Source organism: Callorhinus ursinus, unplaced genomic scaffold (genome assembly GCF_003265705.2).
Source record: "Callorhinus ursinus isolate GAN/ISIS: 27379988/994484 unplaced genomic scaffold, GSC_fseal_2.0 scaffold119, whole genome shotgun sequence".
Lineage (NCBI taxonomy): Eukaryota > Metazoa > Chordata > Mammalia > Carnivora > Otariidae > Callorhinus > Callorhinus ursinus.
Genome location: NW_027397181.1, coordinates 436,379 through 464,231, shown reverse-complemented (window position 1 = coordinate 464,231; position 27,853 = coordinate 436,379). Strand labels below are relative to the sequence as shown.

The 27,853-nt window shown below is 40.2% G+C and overlaps 1 protein-coding gene across 5 annotated transcripts in view; it reads right to left on the bottom strand.

Annotated features, from left to right (window-relative positions):
* The window catches only part of TXNRD3 (thioredoxin reductase 3), a 70,542-nt gene extending 44,301 nt beyond the window's left edge, over positions 1-26,241 (bottom strand). For 2 of the 5 annotated variants that reach the window (XM_025860283.2, XM_073889872.1), the window contains exons 1-6: positions 25,756-26,241; positions 13,976-14,036; positions 12,810-12,919; positions 11,114-11,218; positions 10,823-10,895; positions 8,885-9,004 (exon numbers count right to left, since the gene is read on the bottom strand). In XM_025860283.2, the coding sequence (XP_025716068.1) occupies positions 8,885-9,004; positions 10,823-10,895; positions 11,114-11,218; positions 12,810-12,919; positions 13,976-14,036; positions 25,756-26,226 (940 nt within the window). In that variant the 5' untranslated portion in view covers positions 26,227-26,241. The remainder of the gene's footprint in view (positions 1-8,884; positions 9,005-10,822; positions 10,896-11,113; positions 11,219-12,809; positions 12,920-13,975; positions 14,037-25,755) is intronic. The other 3 variants (XM_073889870.1, XM_073889869.1, XM_073889871.1) reach the window with 3 other exon arrangements.
* Between the last annotated feature and the right edge of the window lie 1,612 nt (positions 26,242-27,853).

The following is a 27,853-nucleotide window of genomic DNA, read 5'->3' as shown; positions in this document are numbered from 1 at the left end:
CATGGAGGCTAAAGAGCATCCTACTAAAGAATGAATGGGTCAACCAGGAAATTAAAGAAGAATTAAAAAAATTCATGGCAACCAATGAAAATGAAAACACAACTGTTCAAAATCTTTGGGATACAGCAAAGGCAGTCCTGAGAGGAAAGTATATAGCAATACAAGCCTTTCTCAAGAAACAAGAAAGGTCTCAAATACACAACCTAACCCTACACCTAAAGGAGCTGGAGAAAGAACAGCAAATAAAGCCTAAACCCAGCAGGAGAAGAGAAATCATAAAGATCAGAGCAGAAATCAATGAAATAGAAACCAAAAGAACGGTAGAACAGATCAACAAAACTAGGAGCTGGTTCTTTGAAAGAATTAACAAGACTGATAAACCCCTGGCCAGACTGATCAAAAAGAAAAGAGAAATGACCCAAATCAACAAAATCATGAATGAAAGAGGAGAGATCACAACCAACACCAAAGAAATACAAACGATTATAAGAACATATTATGAGCAACTCTACGCCAGCAAATTAGATAACCTGGAAGAAATGGGTGCATTCCTAGAGATGTATCAACTACCAAAACTGAACCAGGAAGAAATAGAAAACCTGAACAGACCTGTAACCACTAAGGAAATCGAAGCAGTCATCAAAAATCTCCCAAGAAACAAAAGCCCAGGGCCAGATGGCTTCCCAGGGGAATTCTATTAGACATTTAAAGAAGAATTAATACCTATTCTCCTGAAACTGTTCCAAAAAATAGAAATGGAAGGAAAACTTCCAAACTCATTTTATGAGGCCACCATTACCTTGATCCCAAAACCAGACAATGATCCCATCAAAAAGGAGAAATACAGACCAATATCCTTGATGAACATGGATGCAAAAATTCTCACCAAAATACTAGCCAATAGGATCCAACAGTACATTAAAAGGATTATTCACCACGACCAAGTGGGATTTATCCCTGGGCTGCAAGGCTGGTTCAACATCTGCAAATCAATCAACGTGATACAATACATTAACAAAAGAAAGAACAAGAATCATATGATCCTCTCAATAGATGCAGAAAAAGCATTTGACAAAGTACAGCATCCTTTCTTGATCAAAACTCTTCAGAGTATAGGGATAGAGGGTACATACCTCAATATCATAAAAGCCATCTACGAAAAACCTACAGCGAATATCATTCTCATGATACTTTCTCATGATATGATACTTTATGCGGAAAACCCAAAAGACTCCACCCCAAAACTGCTAGAACTCATACAGGAATTCAGTAAAGGAGCAGGATATAAAATCAATGCACAGAAACCAGTGGCATTCCTATACACCAACAGCAAGACAGAAGAGAGACAAATCAAGGAGTCGATCCCATTCACAATTGCACCCAAAACCATAAGATACCTAGGAATAAATCTAACCAAAGAGGCAAAGGATCTGCACTCAGAAAACTATAAAATAGTCAGGAAAGAAATTGAAGAAGACACAAAGAAATGGAAAAACGTTCCATGCTCATGGATTGGAAGAACCAACATTGTGAAGATGTCAATGCTACCTAGAGCAATCTACACATTCAATGCAATCCCCATCAAAATACCATCCACTTTTTTCAAAGAAATGGAACAAATAATCCTAAAATTTGTATGGAACCAGAAGAGACCCCGAATAGCCAGAGGAATACTGAAAAAGAAAAGCAAAGCTGGCGGCATCACAATTCCGGACTTCCAGCTCTATTACAAAGCTGTCATCATCAAGACAGTATGGTACTGGCACAAAAACAGACGCATAGATCAATGGAACAGAATAGAGAGCCCAGAAATGGACCCTCAACTCTATGGTCAACTTATTTTTGACAAAGCAGGAAAGAATGTCCAATGGCAAAAAGACAGTCTCTTCAACAAATGGTGTTGGGAAAATTGGACAGCCACATGCAGAAGAATGAAACTGGACCATTTCCTTACACCCCACACAAAAATAGACTCCAAATGGTTGAAAGACCTAAACGTGAGACAGGAGTCCATCCAAATCCTAAAGGAGAACACAGGTAGCAACCTTTTCGACCTTAGCCGCAGCAACTTCTTCCTAGAAACATCGCCAAAGGCACGGGAAGCCAGGGCAAAAATGAACTATTGGGATTTCATCAAGATAAAAAGCTTTTGCACAGCAAAAGAAACAGTCCACAAAACCAAAAGACAACCGACAGAATGGGAGAAAATATTTGCAAATGACATAGCAGATAAAGGGCTAGTATCCAAAATCTATAAAGAACTTATCAAACTCAACACCCAAAGAACAAATAATCCAATCAAGAAATGGGCAGAAGACATGAACAGACATTTCTCCAAAGAAGACATCCAAATGGCCAACAGGCACATGAAAAAGTGCTCAACATCACTCGGCATCAGGGAAATCCAAATCAAAACCTCAATGAGATACCACCTCACACCCGTCAGAATGGCTAAAATTAACAAGTCAGGGAACGACAGATGTTGGCGGGGATGTGGAGAAAGGGGAACCCTCCTACACTGTTGGTGGGAATGCAAGCTCGTGCAACCCCTCTGGAAAACAGTATGGAGGTTCCTCAAACAGTTGAAATTAGAGCTACCGTTCGATCCAGCAATTGCACTACTGGGTATTTACCACAAAGATACAAATGTAGGGACCCGAAGGGGTACATGTACCCCAATGTTCATAGCAGCAATGTCCACAATAGCCAAACTGTGGAAAGAGCCAAGATGCCCATCGACAGATGAATGGATAAAGAAGATGTGGTATATATACACAATGGAATATTATGCAGCCATCAAAAGGAATGAGATCTTGCCATTTGCAACGACGTGGATGGAACTGGAGGGTGTTATGCTGAGTGAAATAAGTCAATCAGAGAAAGACATGTATCATATGACCTCACTGATATGAGGAATTCTTAATCTCAGGAACAAACTGAGGGTTGCTGGAGTGGTTGGGGGTGGTAGGGATGGGGTGGCTGGGTGATGGACATTGGGGAAGATATGTGCTACGGTGAGCGCTGTGAATTGTGTAAGACTGTTGAATCACAGATCTGTACTTCTGAAACAAATAACGCAACATATTTTAAGAAAAAAGAAAAAGAAGAAGATAGTAGGAGAGGAAGAATGAAGGGGAGTAAGTCAGAGGGGGAGACGAACCAGGAGAGATGATGGACTCTGAAAAACAAACTGAGGTTTCTGGAGGGGAGGAGGGTGGGGGGATGGGTTAGCCTGGTGATGGGTATTGAGGAGGGCACATTCTGCATGGAGCACTGGGTGTTATGAACAAACAACGAATCATGGAACAGTACACCAAAACAAATTATGTAATATATGGTGATTAACATAACAATAAAAATTTTGAAAAAAAAATTTAAAAAAACTAATGATGTAATGTATGGTGATTAACATAACAATAAAAAATTAAAAAAAGAAACACTCTACATCAGGGTTTCTCAAATATGGCTGCACATCAGGATCCTCTGGGAATCAGGTTGAAACATACAAATCCTTGGACTTGCCACAAACCCATGGATTCAGGACAAGCTCCCACCGGGCCATTCTAATAAGGCAAGCCCAGGGACTAGCACTTGCTGTACTGTTTTATTGACCTGTTTAAGCTTTGCAACAGTTATCACAATTCTACCTACTGATGGGAAAAATCACTTCCCATACTTCCTCAAAGGCTGCAGAGCTATTCTCATATATTTACTTTCAATACAAACTTTAGAATAATCTGTCAGGTTCCAAAAAGAAAAAAAAATTGAGGTTTTTCCTGGACTTAAATAAAATTTAGAAATTAAATTTTAGATAATGTCTTTATAATATTGAGACATCCCATCCAAAAATTTCAGTATATTTTTTGTTATGCTTTTCTATTCTTTCCTTATATATTTTGTCCATTCCTAGTAAATTTATGCCAAGTTATTCTATCATTTTGTTGCAATTTTCCATTTTTTATTTAACTTCTTATTGCTAATGTAAGAAATCTACTGATTTTTACACATATATCCTCTGAGCAACTTCTCTTATTAGTTCTGACATTTTTAGCTTGATCTCTTGTATGTTCTAGGTATCTTGTATATAATTCAAATTATAGATTTATAATATCTTTTTCTTCCTTCTTCTCAAGTATGTACTTTTTCTTTCCTATTCTTCCTTTTTGTGCACTGGCTAGAAGCCCCAGAACAATGCAGATATAGTAGTGAAAGTGGGCTGCCCTGTTTGATTCTTGACTTTAATGTAAATGCCTCAAGCTCTTCTCCATCAAATATTTACATCTGACTTTTCTTCATCATGTAAAAGAAGTGTCTATTTCTTTGCTTAGTTTAATGACTTTTTTTTATAAGAGCTATAGTGGATATGAAATTTTTATCAAATGCCTTTGGAGCTGGAATCCAGGTCATCATGTGGATTTTAGCATCCCTACTCTAGTTTCCTAATGACTCATTCTTGTATCCCCAGAATGAACCCTCAGAAGTCATAGTGCATTCTTTTAGTTACTGCTGGAGAGGATTTGTTTTTTCTAGAATTTTCTAGCTCTATGGGCTATAGCTTTCTTTTTTAAATTTTTTATTGTTATGTTAATCACCATACATGACATCATTAGTTTTTGATGTAGTGTTCCATGATTCATTGTTTGTGCATAACACCCAATGCTCCATGCAGAATGTGCCCTCTTTAACACCCATCACCAGGCTAACCCATCCTCCCACCCCCCTCCCCTCTAGAACCCTCAGTTTTTTTTTTTCAGAGTCCATAGTCTCTCATGGTTCGTCTCCCCCTCCGATTTCCCTCCCTTCATTCTTCCCCTCCTGCTATCTTCTTCTTTTTTTTTCCCTTAACATAATTTGCATTATTTGTTTCAGAGGTACAAGTCTGTGATTCAACAGTCTTACACAATTCACAGTGCTCACCATAGCACATACCCTCCCCAATGTCTATCACCCAACCACCCCGTCCCTCCCACCCACCCCCACTCCAACAACCCTCAGTTTGTTTCCTGAGATTAAGAATTCCTCATATCAGTGAGGTCCTATGATACATGTCTTTCTCTGATTGACTTATTTCGCTCAGCATAACACCCTCCAGTTCCATCCACGTCGTTGCAAATGGCCATAGCTTTCTATTTTTAGACGATTTTTCTGTAACACTGTTAAGTCAGCCTCAAAAAAAAAAAAAAGGTGGAACTTTCCATTTTTTCCTAAACTCTAGAACAGTTTAAATATTTTAAAAAGTGTCTTTCCTTACAGATTTGAGGAAATTTACATGTAAATTTATAGTGTCTTGGAGAATGGGTTGTCCTTAGGCAATGTTTTCTTTGATACTTCAAGTCCATCCTGGTCATTTATATTTTCCTAGAATATACTCCTTTTCATCAAGATATTTAAAATTCTTACCACTAATTTGTATCCTGAATTTGTTTTTTCTCTTCTCTTTCTGTAGTTATATTTCTTTTCTCAAGACCCCTAATGTTACATATTTGTATGAATTCTCTCTCCTGTTTCCCCGACTGGATTTGCCAAATTTGGGTCTACCTACTTATTGCATTTTCAAATATATTCTTGGTTTTGTTCATTGATTCTATTTTGGGGAGGGTGCTAAATCGTTAATTCCTGAGTGTGGGGTATATGTGTGTGTGTGTGTGTGCGTGTGTGTGTGTTTGTGTGTATATGTTTTTGTGCGGGGTTTTTTGCCTTGTAGTCTCCCTATCTGGTATTAACTGCCATTGCTTTGGTTTGCCTTTCCCTGATACAGCTTCTCTCACCTATTTAAAAATTTCCCATCTATTTCATTTTAAATAGGAAAATTTAAGTTAGCCTTTTTAAAATTTAAAATTCCTGTATTCTCAACAATTATCTCTTTTGGTTTTAGGTGTGTGTCCTGTAAACACACAGATGAATTCTGTCTACACAACTTGAGAAGTTTATTCATTCAGCTTTATTCTAATATGTAAAAGACTATCCCTATGTCTGTCTGCCTTCTTGTTTTCTGGGTTGTTTTTTGCTTAAGTTAGTTTCATGCTGTTTATTTGTATATTTCCCATTCCCTTTTTCTTGGAAGTTCTATATTCAATTTCTGATCTGGAAATATGTATACATTTTAAATTTATTTTAATCCATTATTTCTCTACCAACGTCAAAAACCAAAGTATCTAGAACATTCTCCCACACCAAGATTTCAGCATGCTTTCAGTTCCTTTCTCTTACCGCTTAGATTCTATGGACTTCTCTTGGCCCTTCCATGAAGCCTGTTCCTAAAAACTGCTAAGCTCCAAATTCCATGTGATGGTTAGCTAGGTATTTCTTAGTATAGCAACCCAAAACTAACTTAGAAGCCTTTTGTATATGTGGAACAAGATTTTACCCACTTGAGGGAATTAGAAAGTATTTAGGAATATTAAGCATGTAGGTAATTTCAAGAACATAACCTGGACCCTCAGGTGAGGCCAAGTGGCATGAGCATACACCCGGCTGTTCCCCCCCCGCACGCCAAACGTGCAGAGCCCCAGCAGTGTGGGGCTGTGGGCGCCGGGCAGGGCTGATACACCAAGAAGTTATTAACTTGTGGGGAACCCTACATGGGGAGTTACCCACACACCTCCCTGCCTGGCTGTTCCCATCACAGACCACGTGTACAGTTCCATTATTCATGGCCTTTCTCCATTATGGGGCATTCAGTGTTTCCTTCCCACTTGGCTTTGATTATTTTAGAATTATTAAAACAGGGTATAAACACTTTTAGTTTTAAAAAGACTCCTTTGGGTGCCTGGGTGGCTCAGTCACTTAAGTGTCTGACTCTTGATTTCTGCTCAGGTCATGATCTTAGGGTCATGGGATTGAGCCCCACATCTGGCTTGGTGCTCAGCACGGAGTCTGCTTGCCCCTCTCCCTCTGCTCCTCTTCCTGCTGTGTTCTCTCTCTCTCTTGCAAATAAATAAAATCTTAACAAAAAGAGAGAGAGAGAGACTCCTTAACTACCCAAATGCCAATCTAAAATGTACCTAATTCAAATCCTAATCCATTTGGCCTTCTGGCACCTTCTCCCTCCAGATGGTTCTCTTCTGAGACTCTCTAAGCCCTAAGTCTTATCCTTAAAAAAATCTAGCCCCTCCTGGCTTCTGTGACATGACTCTCCTGGTTTTTCCTCATCTTCCTCACCCACCCCTTAGGTATTAACGTTTCTCAGGATCCTGTCTGTGTCTGCTATTCTTTTCCATCCATAGGGCCTCCCCAGCCCCTCTCAGCAATTCCTAAGACTTCAAACACCACCCGGGCTGCAAACCCAGGCCCTGCCTAGACCTCTCTCAAGCACAAACCATCCCCTGATAGCGAACTCCCACCAGGTGTTCTGCAGGGGAAAATCCATACAAGATGAAGGATTCGGGGAGAAGCATTCTTGAAAGTGAAGATGACCCCAAAGTTAAACTGCCAAGGGCAAAGACCTCATTTTATTTACAACCAGTTGATACTAAAGCTGGACCCAAAGCTCTCCACAGAGCTGAGTATCTGGGGAAATTTGTCCATGGAGAATCTGTCCAGCCACAACTCATTATGCTGAACTCCACCACACCTGGCCACTAACTCACACCTGCCTGTGTTTTCCAGCTCAGCAAATACACTGCATTGTCACCCACTCCCTCTTCTGGGATTCCTTCCTTTCCTTCACCCTCCACCCACCCTGTGACCTGGGGGGCCCAGCCAAATCACCAGGAAGAATATGCTCATGCACACATTTCCTCCACCAAAATCTCTTCGGAGACAAGTCTCTGTAATTTTTTTAGAAATTCCATAATGTTATTCTAAAGAGACAAAATCACCCATCCACGTCGAGCCTGTCAATTCCAGGCCTTCAATCCTCTAAATCCACTTCACATTCTCCAGTCCAAAATCAGTCTTGGCCCAGGCCTGGTCATTTCTCCTCTGGGTTAGGTGACAGCACCCCACCTCACTTCCCTGTCTTTGGACTTGCCCCCCTCCCCACCTCCAGCCTTCTAAACTCCTTGGTGCCACCAGAGGGATCCAGAATCCAAACTGTGGTTCAGGCTCCTCCCTTGCTGACACCCCTCAATGACTCTCTTACTCCCTCTGGGATCAATCACAACTCCTTCAGATGGCATTTAAGAGCCACCACGACCTGCTTCTCTGTAATCTTGTTTCTTCCAGGATCCCTCTCCCATTCTCCATGCCAGCCATTCACTATCCCCCAAAGACTCCATGTTTTCTCCCAACTCCAGAGCACACTGCTTCGTGTCTTTATGACCTACTTCTCTGTGGCCTTCAAGATTCAGCTCGAGGGTCACCTCCCCCACCTCAGATGCTCAAGGATACAGTAAGTGCCCCTCAAGGCAATGCTCAAAACCTCACTGTGAACCACAGCACATAGAATCGCCTCTCTTCTCTTCTCCTCTCTTCCAACAGACCGTGTGCTGCTTAAGGGCGGAAGCTCTATTTTCCTCTTATCTATATCATCAGAGCCTAAACAATAAGTGTCTATTGGGTGAATTTGGTTTCCATCTTTCACTAAACAAAGACATATATAAGCACTGGTAAAATAGAAAATGTTATCACGATAATGGATAAAACTCAAATAATGACCCTGGCTAGTCTATTTTCTTTACACTTGAAGGAAATCCGAAAATAGCAATTATTCTCTCTCACGTTCTGTAAAGACTATGGAATGACTATAGCTGCCAAAGGCACCAAGGTCCCCGAGAACAGGGCCAGGTTTCAAGTGATCCTCTATGCCAAAGTGGGGTCCTAATGAGTGGTCATTAAACAAATTTCAGATTCAACTGTAGAAACATAAATACCAAGTCTTTCTCTAAGAAACTCATTCTTTCTTCTTTTCTCCCCATCTGTATTTTTATGTACTGTTACCCACCTTGTTGACTGTACTCCCAGCCAAACTTCCTGGCGTCACTTAATGCCTGCCCCAAAAGGGCAGCTTGATGCATCAGTTTCTTAGGAACACAGCCAACATTTACACAAGTCCCGCCAAGACCTGAGAAGGAAGAGAATAGGTTGAATGTTCCCTCCATGTCTGTGGGCGTGCACTCTGTGTCTGTGGGTGTGCGCTCCGTGTCTGTGGGCGTGCGTTCCGTGTCTGTGGGCGTGCACATGGTTCTCCGTGTCTGTGGGCGTGACTCCGTGTCTGTGGGCATGCACATGGTTCTCCGTGTCTGTGGGTGTATACTCCGTGTCTGTGGACGTACACTCCATGTCTGTGGGCATGCACATGGTTCTACGCACATGCAGAGCAGGTGTTGTTAAACCTGTGGAAATGTCACACTCAGATGGTTGTGGGGCCAACAGCAGACCCCACAATAACATGCAAATGGTTAAGCCAAACTTTTCAAATGAGGGTCTGTGAAGAAGACCCAAAGATGAGCAAAAATACAGATGTACACTTGAATAGTTTTCTGGGGAGAGAATCCAAAATTTTCATTTGAGTCTGATCCATAAAGGGATCAGAACTATATTAATCAGATAGATACCAGACCAAGGGCCAGAACCCCAGCTTCTAGCCTTTATTCTCTGTAAGTCTGACTCCTCCTCTGAGCCGATATTAGGTCCACTGCAAGCTGCCTGGTAACATCTACTCTCAATCTCGAGCAGTGCAAAAAGGCCATGTGCGATGCCCCCGTGCTGGGCATGAGTCAGGAAACTCCCTCTCTGAACACAGTCTCTCTTCTGGTAATCCAGAGAAGTAGGGTATTTCTAGACAGGACACAAAGAAGGGACAGGGCAGGAGGAGAGAGGGAGAAAACAAAGACAGGTACACACAGGAATTTTTTAACATACAAATGTTAGAAGGAAAATCAAGATAGTATGAAATTCTACGGTAAAATTTTTCAATAAATTTAAATTTTAAAACATGATTTTCCTATTTTGTCAGGGTTCCAGCAGAAAACAGATGACACCCTCAAGCTGGGAAACTGAGGAGAGTTTATAAAGAAATGATTACAGGGGTGTGGGCAGGAAGAGCGAGGAGGAGCAGAATAGTGAGTGGGTCATCGCCAACCCCATGTGATGGCAAAGCACATTGAGTGAGTTGCAGCCCACGGGGGGCTGGCCATGACAGGGGAGGTGGCCTTCCATGCCTGCAGGGATCAGCAGGGCAGGAGCTGGGGGAATGAACACCCCCAACTCCACTCTCCTCCCTCCTGTTCTCCGATGACCACTAACTGGTCGAGCCCAACTGGAAGCCAGAGGGCAACGTTGCCAATGCATTAGCTTTCTGGGGCATGGAAAAAGGTAGAGACATGAAGAATGGATCTGATCCATAAGCAGAAAATATCCAACACGAAATCTGCATGTTCTATTAAAGTGAACGCTCATCTACAACTGGAAGCTCACTGTGCACTTTGCTGATGGGACCTGGATGATAGCATACACACTAACTTGACTGAGCATCATGCAGCCATTAGAGTGAGCGATGAAACTGATGCCAAAACACAAGACAAGGTCATAGCAGACTTAGGTGAGCACCACACAGTATACACTGTGATTGCAACCAAAGGAAAAACATTGATGCACGTGTGCAAGAATTATTATGGCACAAGTGTTGGAATACTGGAGTCATTGAATTTTTTCTTTTTGCAAAATCATTACTTTTATATTACCTTTCCGAATCACCACTTGTTAACTATGCGATTTTAGGTCAGTTACTTAACCTGACAGAGACTTGCTTTCCTCATCTATGAAACAGGCTAGTTATACAACTTGAGACTGTTGTGAGGATTAACAAGATTGAAGAAAGACAAAGCCGGCTGTAAAGAGCAGAAAACTACAAGAGTCACAATAAAAAAATACTGCTTACCCCAGGACGTGCCCTGAGGTGACGGGACCACAAAGTCTAGCACCATAACTTTCTTTCCCAAGATGGCGGCTTCCTACAAAAAAAAAAGCTACATATAAAGATCTTGTCATTTTCCTGACAACCCCCCAGTTTTTCTCTCCCTGAAAGGAAAAGAATGTGGAAGAACACAGTCCCTTCTCTTTATTAATTTAGTAAAAGCCCTGGACTGTAAATTGGCTTTTTTAAAGTAGCTGAAGAAGTGCTTACGGCAATCACCAGGAAAATTATCTCTGGGTTTCATTATTTTCATACCTGCGCACATGCAAGGCCACCAGAACCTCCCCCAATGACAATGAGGTCATATTCGAATGCTGCATCTTCCTGAAGGAGCTTCTGTAATAAGCCACACTGATGGGCCTACGGATCAAAGGAGAGAGGAGGCATGACCTGTCTTAAATCTGTTCCTTTGTACCCTATGTTGAATCAGCATGGATTGCTTTTCTAAAACTCTTAGAAACAGTCCCTAATTCATCTAAGTTCAAATTTTAAATTTATCTAGATGGTATTCAAATAGGGTCCCACTAGATAGAACTTATGCTAAGTACGTACATTTTTGTTCATTATCACCTGATGGCTACACGTGTGTCAAATGACCCATAGGTCACAGCTTTATGTCAGGTGAGGTCATTTTCCTTGGTCTAATCATCAAAGTATTATAATTAAGTAAAATAGCCACGTACCATTTCTCAAGATCCTCTATCTTTTATTCACCGGTGCTAGGCTTTATTCTGAAAACAATTCTTAAGCACCATCAGCAGGACATGCACATCAAATTTTTACATGGTTTCTCATAAATTGACCTAAATTTTGCAGCATCCTGGTAAACTTCCTATACAACAAAAAATTTTGCTTTTTCTTTCAGCAATGGTCATAAGGCTAGCTCTGCATGATAGTTTCCTGCTCACTTGACCCTCCCTTCTGATCAGAAGTAGCTTAGGCAAGTTGAGACAATCAATGCATGATGTAGCAATAGTTTTATGTGAAGGTGGGTGCTCCATCCCATGAAGCTGGCTTTAGAAACACCATGTGGCACCAGTTCATCCTGGGAAACACAGTGGAAGCACTCTATCACTGTAGGACTCAGCACATGGCACATGGGCCCCAGATGGATGAGTGCCCATGGAGGCTTTTGGCACATTCTAAAAAGGATTCCTTTGGCCTCCTTACTATTAGGTGCCCTAAGGAAAATACATCTCCTAAGTATGAAATGGAATTGATAACTCTGCATCTCCAGACTCATCCTCTGACATCTTTTCCAGGTTAGGAATGGTAAGACCAGCACTTCCCGAGGTGTTTCTCGGGGCCTCTCATTATGCTCCATACCACCACGTGAGCTGAGGTGGAGCTTCTGGGACTAACGCAGGCTATTAATAGATAACAATGCTGATCATAAATTAACATAAATCTGGACAATCTAGTTTCCCAAGAAAATGTAATTTTAAGTTAAAGTGTCAAATATAAGTATTTAATCACTGATTACTACCATTTACATACATACATAAAAAAATACAAAGAAACACAATTTTAATAAAAGGAAGTAGTTATAAAACAAGGACCTAAGAACATCAATTTTATCTATCACCACTTTCAAGATTATCTGATAACCAGCCTCTATGCTTTTCCACTTTACAACTTCCAAAAGACAAGTGAATAGACTCCTTTTTTTTTTAAGATTTTATTTATTTATTAGACAGAGAGACAGCAAGGGAGCATACAAGCAGGGGGAGCAGCAGGTAGAGGGAGAGGGAGAAGCAGGCTCCCCACTGAGCAGGGAGCCAGAGGCAGGGCTCAGTCACAAGACCCTGGGATCATGACCTGAGGTGCAGGCAGATGCTTAACCGACTGAACCCCATGAATAGACTCCTTTTTAAAAGCCATTTTCTCCCCTTTTAGATAGATTCAAAACCAAACTTTGAATAGCATTAAAAACATATAATACCATTATTACCTGGAAAGTTCGATCGCATCCACCCATATGCACTTTATTCACAAAAATATTGGGCACGGTTTTCTGATTAGTAATCTCTGACAGCACTTCTTGGACATTGGCCCCATCATCTGAAGAATAAAAACTTAAATATATAAGAACACTGAAAGGGTTCCAAACTTCTGGGAGTTGAACAGAAGTGTTACAACACCAGACGCTCACATGCACGCACCCATAAAACGTCAGTACTTACATATTTACATATTACATAACTTCATGAAATGATGACTCAGGAAGGGGAAACACCTGTTTTCAAAGGAAACCTTAAAGAATAAAGACAAACCTACAAATTCATTTAAAACGAACCCTTCTAAATTAGATTTTGATCTATCATTCAATGGCCTTGCTGGGACAAATAAATAAAAATTCTCTTTAAAGAGCAAATATCAGGATAAAACCTGCTTCCACTGTCATAACTCAGAAAATGCTTCCTACAATTACATTTGAAAAATCTTTATGATCCATGGTCCAAAATGTCTCCTCCACCCTTAAAAATAAAATAGGGCCACAACTACTTATGACTGCCCTATGTGGTATACATTGTAGAAAAGTCTCAAAGATTCAAAAACATTTCATTTGTTAGGGAGACATGGCTAAAAGGAGTTGGTGAAGTCTGGTGAAGGCAGAAATCAAACTCTTTTCTGTTTACCACCCTGTTTCCCACCCTTGCAGATCACAAGCGTGGGTAAAACTCTTGGTTAATATTAGATGGATGGATGCATGCATGACAAGAATTAAAAATATAAAGCTGAAAAATTAATGTGTTTCTTTCATGTATAATAAAGTCAGGAAATAAGGGTAGTTTCTTTTCATTTATTACAGCTTAATCTATTTTGCCAGAAAGTTGGCAGATACATATTAAATGCCGGAAATACTCCATCCTTAGCAATTTATACATCTTCTTCCTGCTCCCTTCCCTCAAATATGAAAAGTATATAAATAAAAAAAATCTACACCAAATTATTTGCCATGTAGAGTTCTATTTTCTGTACGGTTGAATGTAGACAATAACAGCTCACCTAACCCAAAGAGACAAGAGAAAATTGAATTGAACAAAGCAAATGGGAAGTAGTCAATCTTGTTGACATCTATTACAAACAAAAGTATACACTACCCCTTCTACTTACCAACTCGATCAAGTTCCAAGATATTACATTCAACTCCCAAAGAAGAAAACAGTTCTTTAACCTGGAACAAAAATTTACTGGAGTTTTACTCTCATAAGGATTCAAAAGAGTTATGAAATATGGACACAAATGTGTCCAAAGAAAATGTTCAGTTCTCTAAATTGCAGCCAAAGTAGTATTTTAAAGCCCACTTTTCACCATTACTTAACAACTTTCGGTGCCCTCAGCCCTCAAGATAAAGTCCAGATGTTTTGCTTCCAAGATGGAGACACTGGGAGCTTGGCAGACCTGCTCCCTGGTGAAACACCTACAATTGGTGAAAATTATTAAAACAAAACAAAACAAAAAAACCCAAAAAACAAACAAAGTCTCTGGGGATTGTCCAAAGGGCACACACCAAATGAAACATTTAGTCAAAAGATCTGGTAGATGTCAATCAAGAACAGGCAGAGTCAGTTCCTGTTCTTCCCTCCCCTGCCCTAGAAGCTCCACTTCAAGTGAGTGTGGACAAGACTGAAATCGCTGTCACCAGAAGGGGCAGGCCACCAGCATTTCCTAGTCTTCTCATAGCTCTGAGTGGCAAAGGCTACCTTCCTGGCGAGCGTGGCTAACAACACAGGGACTCCTTTCCTCCCTTCCTCCACACAGCCCCCACTCAGATAGCAAAGGCTCTACCCCATGCTGAAACTATTGTAGAGCAAGGTTTCAGGCTGGAGAGGTAAGCCAAGAAGACCAGAGGTTACGGTCCCCACCCAGAGCCCTGCTCATAAAGTAGGGCTGTCACTCTGAGAGAATCAGGTCACTGTCCTCCTACCCCTAGCTCTGAAGCAAGGTCTCAGAGATTTTGCTCAAGGGAAGAGGTAAACCATAAGATCACAGAGCTCCAAAGCTCTATCCAAAAGAAATGACTTTATTTCAAATAGACCGTGTGGAAGGGCAAATCTAAGGGCAATGGAGATTTTGGTGGTAAGCAACAAAGAGAAGGCTGGTGGCTTCATTACAGTAACAGGCTAAGCTGCAAGCCAGCAAATTTACCAGAGAAAACTGGGATAGAGATCACTAAGAACAGTCCCTCTAGGGTCAGAATAAGCCACAAACAAACCTCAAAAACTACCCCTGAACGGAGCCCAGATTTAACTGGACCAGAGTGTGGAACAATTTATATCCCAGGACATGGTCAAAAACAACAGAGCAACTAGCCTGCAATTAGGGGGGCCTAACATCTGGGTATGATATCGACGGAGACAGAAAACATAACACAAAACAGGTGATAGGGATTAAGGAGGGCACTTGTTGGGATGAGCACCGGGTGTTGTATGGAATTGCTGAATCACTACACTGTACACCTGAAACTAAGAAACACTGTATGTTAACTGGAGTTCAAATGAAAACTTAATTTAAAAAAAGAAAAGAAAAAGAAAAACATTACACAGACAGTCACCTAGAGCCCTGCTAAAATCTCTGTCATTCCAGGGTGACTGTGCACACATCCAAGAGGGCACACTCAGAAGTGACATCAGAGGCTCCATCTTTTGGTGGAAATAAACTTCCCTTAATTAATCCTGCCAACTTACTATAGAGAAATAAACAAACAAAACAAGTCACAAAAAGGGATGAGTCAGTACCTGGAGTTGCTACAATATCCCACCTGAAATGTCCAGGTTCCAACCAAAAACACTACAAGGCATTCAAAGAAACCAGAAAGTGGATCTATAAACAGGAAGAAAAGCAGGCAAGAGAAACAGCCTCTGAAAAGGCCCAGATGTCATACTGAATACACAAAGTAGCCTTTACAAATATGTTCAAAGAATTAAATAAAATTATGCTTAAGGAGATGAAGAAAGGTAATAGAAAGTATTTTTAAAAATTAAATGGAAAGTAAAGAGTTGGAAAGCACAATAAAATGAAAAGTTCACTAGAGTGCTTCAACAATAGATTTAAACTGGCAGAAGAAAAAATTAGCATACTTGAGGAGAGATCAATGGAGACTGTGCAACCTGATGCCACAGAGAAAGAAGATTGAGGAAAAATGGATGTCTCAGAGAAACATGAGACACTACTAAGCACACACATACACAGTGTGAATAGGAGATAAAGGAAAGAGAATAAAGGAGTACAAACTTTTTTGAAGAAATGTCCAAAACGTCCCAAATTTGATGAAAAGTAGTAATCTACATATCCAAGAAGCTCAACAATCTCCAAGTAAGATAACTTAATAGGAGCTCTGGAAACTGGTCAAAGATCTACAACAATGAAGCATATGTCCAATGAAGAAAATGCCACATTTAAAATGGTAGAAAATTCTGTGGCATTCTTAATGGCCCTTACCTCACCCACTCCTTGATGCTCCAAGGCACAGTAAGAGATGAGCAGCAGTCTGGACCCCAGTTCCCTTCCACAAAATGGAGAGAGCAGAGAGACCAAATTTGCAATGTTCTAAACTCAGGGCTGCCTAAGGGATTTGTCTCTATGATGTCTAACACAGACTATACAGATAGTCAAAAGTGGCTGGGATCTTAGGCTAAAGGAAGCCATGAGAAGCAGTGGTCATGGCTCGTGAAAACTGAAAATGGACTTCATATCCCAGGACATGGTAGACACCTGGGGGCAAGAAATTACAGGCAGAAGAATACAACAGAACAACTAAGGTCCCAGGAAGAAGGAGGGGGAAGTTTCTTACACACTTTAAAACAGCCCTGTATACAGGAAAACCGAGCCCATGTGTGAAAAGCACATACAAGCCCAGGGAAGACAAATGCCCAGAAAAGGCCTAAGAAGACCTTAAACCTTCATTCTACACCGATTAGTGAAGTTCTTCCCAAGCAGGAAGCCAGTCTGCAAAGACTATGAGAGGTAGCTGTTTTATATGCTGAATTTTCAACAAAAGATCATACGCATACAAAGAAACAAAAGAACATGGCCCATTCAAAGGAAAAAATAAATCTCCAAAAACATCCTGAACAAATACAGCCTTCAGATTTACTAGACGAAGACTTTAAAACAACTATTTTTAAATACACTCAAAGAGGAAAATACAAAGAGCTAACAGAAATCAGTAAAATGATATGGAAACAAAATAAGATTATTAACAAAAAGACAGAAAGAACCACATAGGAACTCTAAAACTGAAAAATACAATAACTGAATTGAAAAATTCACTAGAGTGGTTGAACGGAAGAAAAACTGCCAACAGGCAGAAAAAAGAATCAGTGAATTTGAAATTATTGAGTCTGAGGCACAAAAATAAAAAAGAATGAAGAAAAATGAACACAGAATAGCAGATTTGAGGGACATCATAAAATAAAACAATATATACATTATGGGAGTTCAAGAAGAAAGGATCATAAAGCTTATTTGAAGAAATCATGACAAAAACTCCCCAAATTTGAGGAAAGATGTGGATATACAAACACAAGAAGCTCAAAAACCTCCAAGGAAAAGCCCAAAGAGACCTATACCCAGACACATTGTAATCAAACTGCTGAAAAACAAAAACAAGGAGATAATATTGAAAGCAGCAAGAAAAAAGGAACTTATCAAGTACAAGGAATCCTCCTAAGATTATCCATGGATTTTTCAGTCAAAACCTTGCAGTCCAGAGACAAAGGGATGAAATATTTAAAGTATTAAAAGAAAAACACTATCGGGACACTTGGGTGGCTCAGTCAGTTAAGCATCTGCCTTCAGCTCAGGCCACGATCCCAGAGTCCTGGGATTGAGCCCCACATCTGCTTCTCCCTCTCCCTCTGCCACACCCCCAGCTTGTGTGCGCTCTCTCTCACTCAAATAAATAAAATCTTTAAAAAAAAAAAAGAAAAGAAAAAAACTATCAACCAAGAATTCTATATCTGGCAAAAGAAAAAAACAAAACAAAACAAAAAACCCAAAACAAACAAAAAACAGTCCTTCAGATATGAGGGAGAAATTAAGACTTTTCCAGACAAACAAAAGTTGAGGGAGTATTAATACTAGACCTGCCCTACAAGAAATGCTATTGGCAGTTCTTCAAGTTGAAATGAAAAAATGCTATTCAGGAATTCAAAGCCATATGAAAATGCAAAGTTCTTCAGTAAAAGTAAATATATGGATAAACATATAAAGAAGTATTATCATAATTTTAGTTCATAATCACATTTTCTTACTCTTCTATAAGATTTTAAAAAACAATAGCAAAAAAATAACTACCAATCTATGATAATGGGTACACAACAAAGAAAGCTGTAATCCGTGAGAATGATAACGTAAAAAGAGGGAGAATATAAAGAAGCAGAATTTTTGTGTGGGATGGAAGTTAAATTGTTATCAGTTTGAAACAAATAATACCTTTAGGATGTTATACGTAATCCCCATGGTAAACACAAAAATATTTAGTAAATATACACAAAAGGACAGGGGAAGGATCACTAAAAAAATAAACACAAAAGAAGACTGTAAGAAAGAAAATGATGGACAAAAAAAACTATGATACCCACAAAACAAATAAAATGGCAAAAGTATTTCCCTTGGGCGCCTGGGTGGCTTAGTCAGTTGAGGGTCTGCCTTCGGCTCAGGTCATGATCCCAGGGTCTTGGGATTGAGCCCCACACGGGGCTCCCTGCTCAGCGGGGAGTCTGCTTCTTCCTGTGCCCCCCCACAAAAATAAATGAATACAATCTTTAAAAAAAAGTCCTTCCCTAACAATAATTACTTTAAATATAAATGGATTAAACTCTCCAATCAAAAGACACAGACTGGCAGAATGGATAAAAGCACAGGATCATGCTGTCTAGAAGAGACTCATTTTAGACCTAAGGATGCACAGCAACTGAAAGTCAGAGGATGGAAAAAGATATTCCATGTTTACAGTAAAGAAAAGAGAGAAGGCATGGCTCTACTGATAAAGGGCAAACTTTATATCAAAACTGTTATGAGACTAAAAAGGATATTATGTAATGATAAAAGAATTATACAATATACAATCATAAAAATATATCCACCAACATCTAAGCTTCAAATATAGGGTGCAAACACTAAACAAATAGAAGATAGAAATGGACCGAATTACAATTATAATAAGAGACTTCAATATTTCACTTTCAAAACCGGATAGAACAATCAGACAAAAGATCAATAAGGAACTAGAGGACTGGAAGAATACTGCAGACCAAATGGACTTCATAGACATATTATAAAGCACTCTATCCAAGGTAAACAGAATACACATCTCAAGTACACATGGAACATTCTCCACAACAGACTATATACTAGACCACAAAACAAGCCTTAATTTTAAAAAATGAAATCATACAAAGTATCTTTTTTGATCATAGTAGAATGAAACTAAAAATCAATAGCAGAAAGAAAACTAGGAAATCCACAAATATGTGGAAATTAAACAACATGCTCTTAAACAATTGGTCAATGAAGAAGTCACAAGGAAAATTAGAGAATATCTTGACAAAGGAAAATAAAACATACTAAACAAGACATAAAATTCGTGAAATGCAGTGAAAGTAGCAATTAAAGGAAAATCTATAGCTATAAATGCTTATATTAAAAAAGAGGAAAGATCTTAAATCAACCTAACTTCACACCTTAAGGAACTAGAAAGAGCACATAACTAAACTCAAAGTTAGCAAAGGGGAGGAAATAACATAAACATTAGAGCAGAGATAAACAAAATAGAGCATAGAAAATAGAGAAAATCAGCAAAACTAAGAGTTACTTCTTTGAGAAGAGCTACAAAATCGACATAACTTTAGCTATACTAAGAAAAAAACAGAGAAGACTCAAATAACTAACATCAGAATTGAAAGGGGGACCATTACTACTGTTTTTACAGAAAGTAAAAGGATTATGAGAGTACTACAAACAACTGTATGTTAACAAATTAGATCATTTAGACGAAATTTATAAATCCCTAGAAACACACAACCTACTAAGACTTAATCACAAATAAATGAATAGTTAATGTGAATAGACCTGTAATTAGTAAGGAGACTAAATCTGTAATCAAAAGCCTCCCAACAAAGAAAAGCCCAGAACTAGATGGCTTCACTGGTGAATTCTACCAAACATATAAAGAAGAATAAACACCAATCCTCCTCAAACACTTCCAAAAAATTGAAAAGGGTACACTTCTAAACTCACCTGGTAAGGCCACCATTATCCTTATACCAAAGCCAGACAAAGATACTACAAGAAAGCTACAGACCAACCACAGACCCTGATGAATAGTGACACAAAAATCCTCAACAAAATACTAGCAATACAAATTCAACAGTATATTTTAAAGATTATACAACATGACCAAGTGGGATTTATTCCTAGAATGTAAGGATGGTTCAACATATAAACACCGATCAATGTAATGCACCACATTAACAGAATGAAGGGAAAAAACTACATGATCATCTCAATGAATGCAGATAAAGCATTTAAGAAAATTCAACATTTTTTATGACAGAAACACTCAAAAAACTAAAAATAAAAGAAAACTACCCCAACATACTAAAGACCATATATGAAAATACCACAGATAATATCATACTTGATGGTGAAAGAGTGAAAGCATTTCCTGTAAGACCAGGAACAAAACAATGATGTCCACTTTCACCATTTCTATTCAACATAGTACTGAAAATCCGAGTCAGAGAAATAAGACAAGAAAAAGAAATAAAAGACATCAAAATTGGAAAAGAAGTAAAACTTTCTCTGTTCACTGACTACATCTGATATGTATAAAACTCTAATGATTGCACACAAAAAAAACCCTAATAAATTCAGCAAAGTTGTAGGATACAAAATCAACACAAAAAAATCAGTTGCTTTTCTATATATTAACAATGAACAATCTAAGAGAAATTAAGAAAAAATTCCACTTACAATAGCATAAAGAAGCATACTTAGGAATAAACTTAGGATGGAGGCAAAGACTTGTACACTGAAAACTACCTGCTACTGAAAGAATTAAAGACACCAATAAATGGAAAGAAACCCCATGTTCATGGACTAGAAGACTTCATATTGGTAATACTACCCAAAGTGATCTACAGATTTAGTGCAATCTCTATCAAAACCCCAAAAACAAATTTTGCAAACATGCATACAGATATTAGCCATTAACAAATGGCCAATGAGGACATGAAAAGATAGTCAACATCACTAGCCATCAGGGAAATGCAAATCAAAACCATAATGAGATACCACTTCATGTTCATTAGGATAACTACTATCAAAACAAAAACAAAACAAAACAACAGAAAATAACAAGTGTAGGTAAGGATTTGGAGAAACTGGAAAATCTGTGCACTGTTGGTGGAAAAATGAAATGGCATGACCTCTTATAGAAAACAGTATGGTGGTTCCTCAAAAAATAAAAAATAGAACTACCTTATATGTGATCCAGCAATTCCCACCTCTGGGTATATACCCAAAATAATTCAAAGGAGGGACTCAAACACATATTTGTACACCCATGTTCACAGCAGCAACATTCACTATGGCCAAAAGGTGGAAGGGACCCAATGGAAACATCATGTGGTAAATACATACACACAATGGAATATTAATCAGGAAAGAAATTCTGACACAGGCAACAACATGGATGAGCTCTGAGGACACTGTGCTCAGTGAAATAAGCGAGTCACAAATGATTCCACTTATATGAGGTAAAGAGCTTAGTGAAATTCATAGAGACAGAAAGCAGAATGGTGGTTTCCAAGGCTTGATGGGAGGGGGAATGAGGAACTCAGTGGGGAAGATGAAAGACAGATGGCAGGCATGGTTCACAACAATGGTTAAAATAGTTAAGTTTGTGTTATATATATTTTACTACCCCCCCAAAAGCTAATAATAGATGTGTAAAATTTTAACATACAAACATATGAATTCAGGGCTGGGGAAACATGGCTTAAAGTTAATGTGGGCAAGGGGTTTAAAATATCAGGGCATTTTCTCCACTGTAGTTTGGGCCATTATCTTGTATCTGATTTGAACAATAGCCTCCAGACCATCTAGCAGCTTCCACACTTAGTCTAATCTTCACACCACTGACAGATTTCAAATCACAGACCTTTCACTCCTCCTCTCAAGTCTGAGATGGCTCTGCCTACATCATCAAGTCCACACTTAACAGTGAGCATTTTAAGGTCTCATCAATATCACTTTGAAAGTAAATTTCCAGCTATTTTCCAATTTACTCTCCTGATTTCCGTCATATCTCCTCCATCTAGCCACACTATTTTCACTTCACCCTCTCCTAGTGGTGCTTATACTAATGTCCTAGCTAGATGCTCTCTCTTACCTACAGATATCCAACATATCCCTCAAGGAACAGCTTAGTTTCCCTGAAAATTTTCTGATCCCCCACAGAAGCAACTGTCTTTGTCTCTCATTCCCACAGCCCTTTTTTTTTTTTTTTTTTTTTTTTTTACCGGTACTTCCTACAGGACAGGACAGCTATTTGATTACTGCTCACTGGACTATGAGTTCTTGGGAAGAAAGACCACAGTTTATTCATTTTTGTGTCCCAAACACTGGGCCCCCATAATGCTTGCTGAATGATCTTAGTGGCCCAATTAAGGAACAAACCTCTCTATTGGACTCTGTGCAGGTAAGGACGGATATGGAATATGGTGTCCCATCTGGGGTGATACATTTCAAAGGTTCATAGTCAAGCTATTACACAATCAAATGAGTGAAGTGTCATGTGTATAGATAAATGATATGAGTACATAAAGTGGGCTGCTAAGCGAAACAAGAAAAACACTCAGGGAAAATACAAAGAATCTGCCATCCAAGTAGAAGCAGGTTCTTAATTCTACGCACTGGAGTAACATCCAACTCCAAAACTGAGTATATGTTTCAGGGAGACAAATTTTGCCTCAATTTTAAAAAAAAAAATCTTACAATCGGAGCTGTCCAATTACATAATGGGACTGAAACTAGTGGCCACATTATTGGTAGTGTTGACAAACACAGGGTGACGGAGGATCAACTGTCCTAAGATTTTCTGCATCAGCAAAGGTTTAACTAGAATGACCTAAGACCACTTATTAGTTTAACGCACATTAAATGCCTGACACCGTTCCAGACCCCAGTGATATAGCAGTAGACAGGCACAGTTCTGATCTCTTGGCTCTTTTATAAGCTCCAAAGGACAACTTAAAAACAAAACAAAACGATAGAAGGCAGTGCTTAGAAACAGACCAATGCATATATAAGAACCAGATGGATGATGAGTGAGCATTCAAAGTAGCACAGAAAGGATGGATTCTCCAATAAATGAAGCAGGGATAACTGATAAGTCGTAAAGAAAAAAACAAACTGGATCCCCACTCAGCATCAAGTACGGGTGGAATAAAGAAGGTGAGTGTGAAAAGCACACTCTAAAACTTACAAGACCTAAAACAGGAGAGTATCTTTATGACCTCAGAGTAGAAAAAGGTTTCTTAAATGTGACATAAAAAGCACGAACTATCAAAGGGAAAAAAAAGTGACAGATTCAACTACATTAAACTTGGCAAATTTCAGTTTGCTAAAAGATCCCATAATTAGAGTCAAAAGAAAAGCCAACTCTGGGACATTTCCAACATATATATATACAAAGAATTAGTATCCAAAATATACAAAGAACACCTAAAAATTTTTGTACTGACAAAAATAAAAACATAGAGAAATAAGCAAAAGCTGGGAACATTTCATAGAAGAGGAAACCCAAATGACCCATAAACACAAGAGAAGATGTTCAACTTCCTCAGGGAAATGCAAAATTAAAGCCACAGTAAATTACCATTTCATAACTGCCAGAATGGCAATAATTAAATGTATCAACTACCGGCAAGCAAGTAGAGCAAGGGGAACTGTTCTATATGGCCAGTGGGAGAGTAAATTGGTATGATCACTTGGAAAAACATCTTGGCATCATTTAGGCAAGGTAGAAATCATGCATCCTCTATGGTCCAGTAATTTAGCTTCAAGATATCTACTCTAAGTGTTACACACATGCACTGGAAGATATGTGCAAGAAAAGGCACAGCTGTATTGTTTTCAAGAACAAAATACTAGACACGGCACAATCAATAAACTATGGTATGATTCATCCTAGGGATTACAGATATGAAAATTAACAAACCACAGCTACAGATACTAATATGCATGATTCTCTAAAACAAAACTGCTGAGAAAAAAACTGCAAAATAATACGTATGTACGATAAAGTACCAAAACACACCAAAAGGAACAAAATATCATTTAAAGATATACATGTATTTGGCAAAACTATAAAGAAAAGCAAGGAATTTTGGATAGTGGTTAACCCTGGGGGGAGGGAGGAGTATGTAATGTGAATACTAATAAAGAGAAACCTCACTAAATGTAGTTGGGAGATTTAGCAGGGATAGTTCTCAGGCCCTACCACTCTCATCAATTGCAAACCCAACAAGGAAGAGAAGGACCTTGCTCAGATACTACTTTAGTACCCCAGCAGAAAGAACAGCTTTCTTCCCCCCAGGAACAGGCCAGCCAATGAGAGACTGTCACAACACAGCCAGTGAAAAGTCATTATGCTTTGAACTCCCAGTTTACTCCAATGGACTTTTTGTTTATAAAGCCCTCCCCAACACTACCTACCACCCTTCCTCTATAAAACAGCATCCCTCTCCTCTGTTCAGCAGACTTGCCTATGGTTTTGCCTATGGTTTCATGGTAGCCTGCTTGTCCTGGATTGTAATTCTCTGCTATTCCTGAATAAACCCATTTTTGCTGGTGAGATAACTGGCAGTTTTACTTTTTAAGGTTAGCAGTTTAATCCGTGAGAGACATTCAAGGTGTCCAAAATACTAGTGTTTTATTATTCTTTAAGATGTATATGCATGATATATGTTTTCTGAAACAACATACAAGGTAATGTAAACTTGAAAATAAATCTGAAAAACAGCCTATAATTTGACAAACCTAACCCGAGTTTATGTTTTTGCATATTCCATTTATTGTTATTTCAACTTTTTGATAATGTATAGTTCAAAATATTGAAAGTCCCTATCATACAGATGGGTTTATCTTCCAAAGGTTCGTTTCTAAGTGGGTTATTTTTTCCACTAAGAACAAATGTGCCCCTAAAAATAATGCTGTATTCCCAGCTAGCCCCCCGCCCAAAGTTAAGGTAGTGTGCAAGACAGGTGAAATTACTCATCACCTGGTACCATCCTCTCACCCCTCATTATGTTCATTTTACAAGATGTAGAAACCAGGGTTCCGTGGGGTTCTGTAACCTGGTCAAGGTCACGCGGTTAGGAAGCGGGATCTGAATCCAGCTCTAGTCTACTCCCAAATCGTGGCCTCTCCTCATACTACCCTTTTACCAGGCAAAAACTTTTCGGAACTCCATTTTATCTCACCAAGTAAACTCTTCATAAAGCCAACGTCAGGCTAACAGCCAGAAGCGGGAGGACCAGCGGTTAACCCCCCAGACGGAGGTCCCAGAACAAGTATGCTGAGCCTAAGAGGTGGGCAGCGTGGCCGCCTCTCCAGCGGTGCCAAAGGGGCCACGCCACGGGGCCCGGTCCTCATTCCGTGTCATCACCACCCCCACGCCCGGTCCCGAGTCCCGGCCGCCGAGCACTCGCGCCGCCTCCCGGTTCGCGTCCGAGGGCTGAACGGGCGGGACTCGGGCCCCAGGGTCACGGGAGGGATAAGTCCCCGGGACTCCGGAAGACCCCGCCTCCCCCAGGCTCCCACTGCCCCCGCCACCAGCCGGCCGGGACCCCAGCTCCGGCCGGCCGCGCCCCCGCCCCGCCTACCCGCGCGCTGTGCGGGCAGTAACTCTTGCTGAAGATCATCACTCGGTTGCTCTCGATGAGGCCCAGGAGGCGGCGCCGCAGCTCCTCGCGGGCCTCGGAGGACGAGCGGCCGGTGCCGGGGGACGACAGGCGGGCCCGGCGCCCTGGCGGCGAAGACATGGGCACGCCGCGGACACTGCCCAGGCGGCGGTTGGGGACCGCGCCCATCTTCACCGGCCCCGGCGATGTCTGCGCCGGCGGCGGCGGTGGTGGCGGTGGCTGTGCCAGGGCGGCGGTATCGCTCCGGGCCTGGCCGGGGCAGTTCAGGGACCCAGAGGCGGGCGGCGGCGCCGGGAATTGGCCTGCGAAGGGGTAACTGCGAACACCAACCAGGCCGGCCGGGCCGCCGCTCGCGCCGCCCCGCCCCCGGCGCCGCCCCGCCCCGCCCCGCGCATGCGAACTAGGCCGTTCCTGGCCACCGGGAGACTTCATCCCTTCCCAAAGAGTTGATGTCTATCTGCAACCTTATTATCCGTTTTGTGTGCACATCCTCCGATCGTCCAGTCTCCGTGATGCGGCCCTGGGTTGCCCCCTGTGGAATACTTTCCATGCCTCGTAATCTCCACTAGCCCCTTGAAAACATCTTAAAAGTAGACATACCTCGGTGAGGATAGATGTCTCAATCTTATGAAAAGAGTGAATAAATAAAGTCATCTTTAGGAAAGATGGTTATTTACTTTTTTTACTTTCTTTCTATTTTAATTCCAGTTAGTCAACATATAGTGTTATATTAGTTTCAGGTGTACAATATACAACACTTCCATATATCCTCGGGTACTCAGAAAACCTGTTTTACCCATCTCCTCACCCACCTCCCCTCTGGTAGCCATCAGTTTGTTCTCTGTAGTTAGGAGTCTGTTTCTTCGTTTGTCTCTTTTATTTTTCCTTGTTCATTTGTTTTGTTTCTTTAATTCCACATACAAGTGAAATCATATATCTGTCTTTCTCAGGTTTATTTCTCTTAGCATTATACTCTCTAGTTCCATCCATGTTGCTGCAAATGGCAAGATTTCATACTTTTTATGGCTGAATAATAATCCATTGTATAATATATATATTATTTTACTATATATTATATATGTTATTACATACATATACATATATAACATATATTATATACACATCTATATATACCACATCTTCTTTAACCATTCATCAATTGATGGACACTTGGACAGCTTCCATATCTTACCTATTGTAAATAATGCTGCTATAAACATAGGGGTGTGTGTATCTCTTTGAATTAATGTTTTCATATTCTTTGGGCAAATACCCAGTAGTGTGATTGCTAGATCATAAGGTGGTTCTATTTTTTAACTTTTTGAGGAAACTCCATACCGGCTCCCATTCCCACCCACAGTGCACGAGGGTTATTTTTTCTCCCTATCCTCACCAACACCTGTTGTTTCCTCTGTTGTTGATTTTAGCCATTCTGACAGATGTGAGGTGACATCTCATTGTGGTTTTGATCTGTATTTCCCTGATGATAAGTGATGATGAGCATCTTTTCATGTGTCTGTTGGCCAAGATGGTTATTTTTTTGAAGTTTATGTCCCACAACTAAATAAAAATACATTTCCTATTGCAACACAGGTCACATGGCTCCATCTCACGACCCTGAGATCATGACCTCAGCTGAAATCAAGAGTTGGATGCTAAACTAACTGAGCCACCCAGGCACCCCACATCATAGATTTAAGGTGAGTTTCCTTCTTAATTTGGTACCCCACAGTGCCTACTACACGGAATTCTAGAGGCACCTCCATACCAGAATAGGAAGCCTGTATTTATCATTTGGGTGGGTGGAGGATCTCAGCGCTGAACTTGGTCACCATGGCCTGCAGCCCCTTGTGCTGCAATGAATGAATGAAACCCCAATAGACAGAAAGGCTCAACTGCAAGCCCAGAAGCCTGGCCTGGTCCCTTTCAGGTGTCATCTTCTGACTCTGTCTCTGGTTCACTGTGCTTCAGCAACACTGGCTTTCTCCCTGTGCCTTGGATATGTCAAACCCATTCCTGCCTTAGGGTCTTTGCATTTTCTGCTTCCTCAACCTAGGAT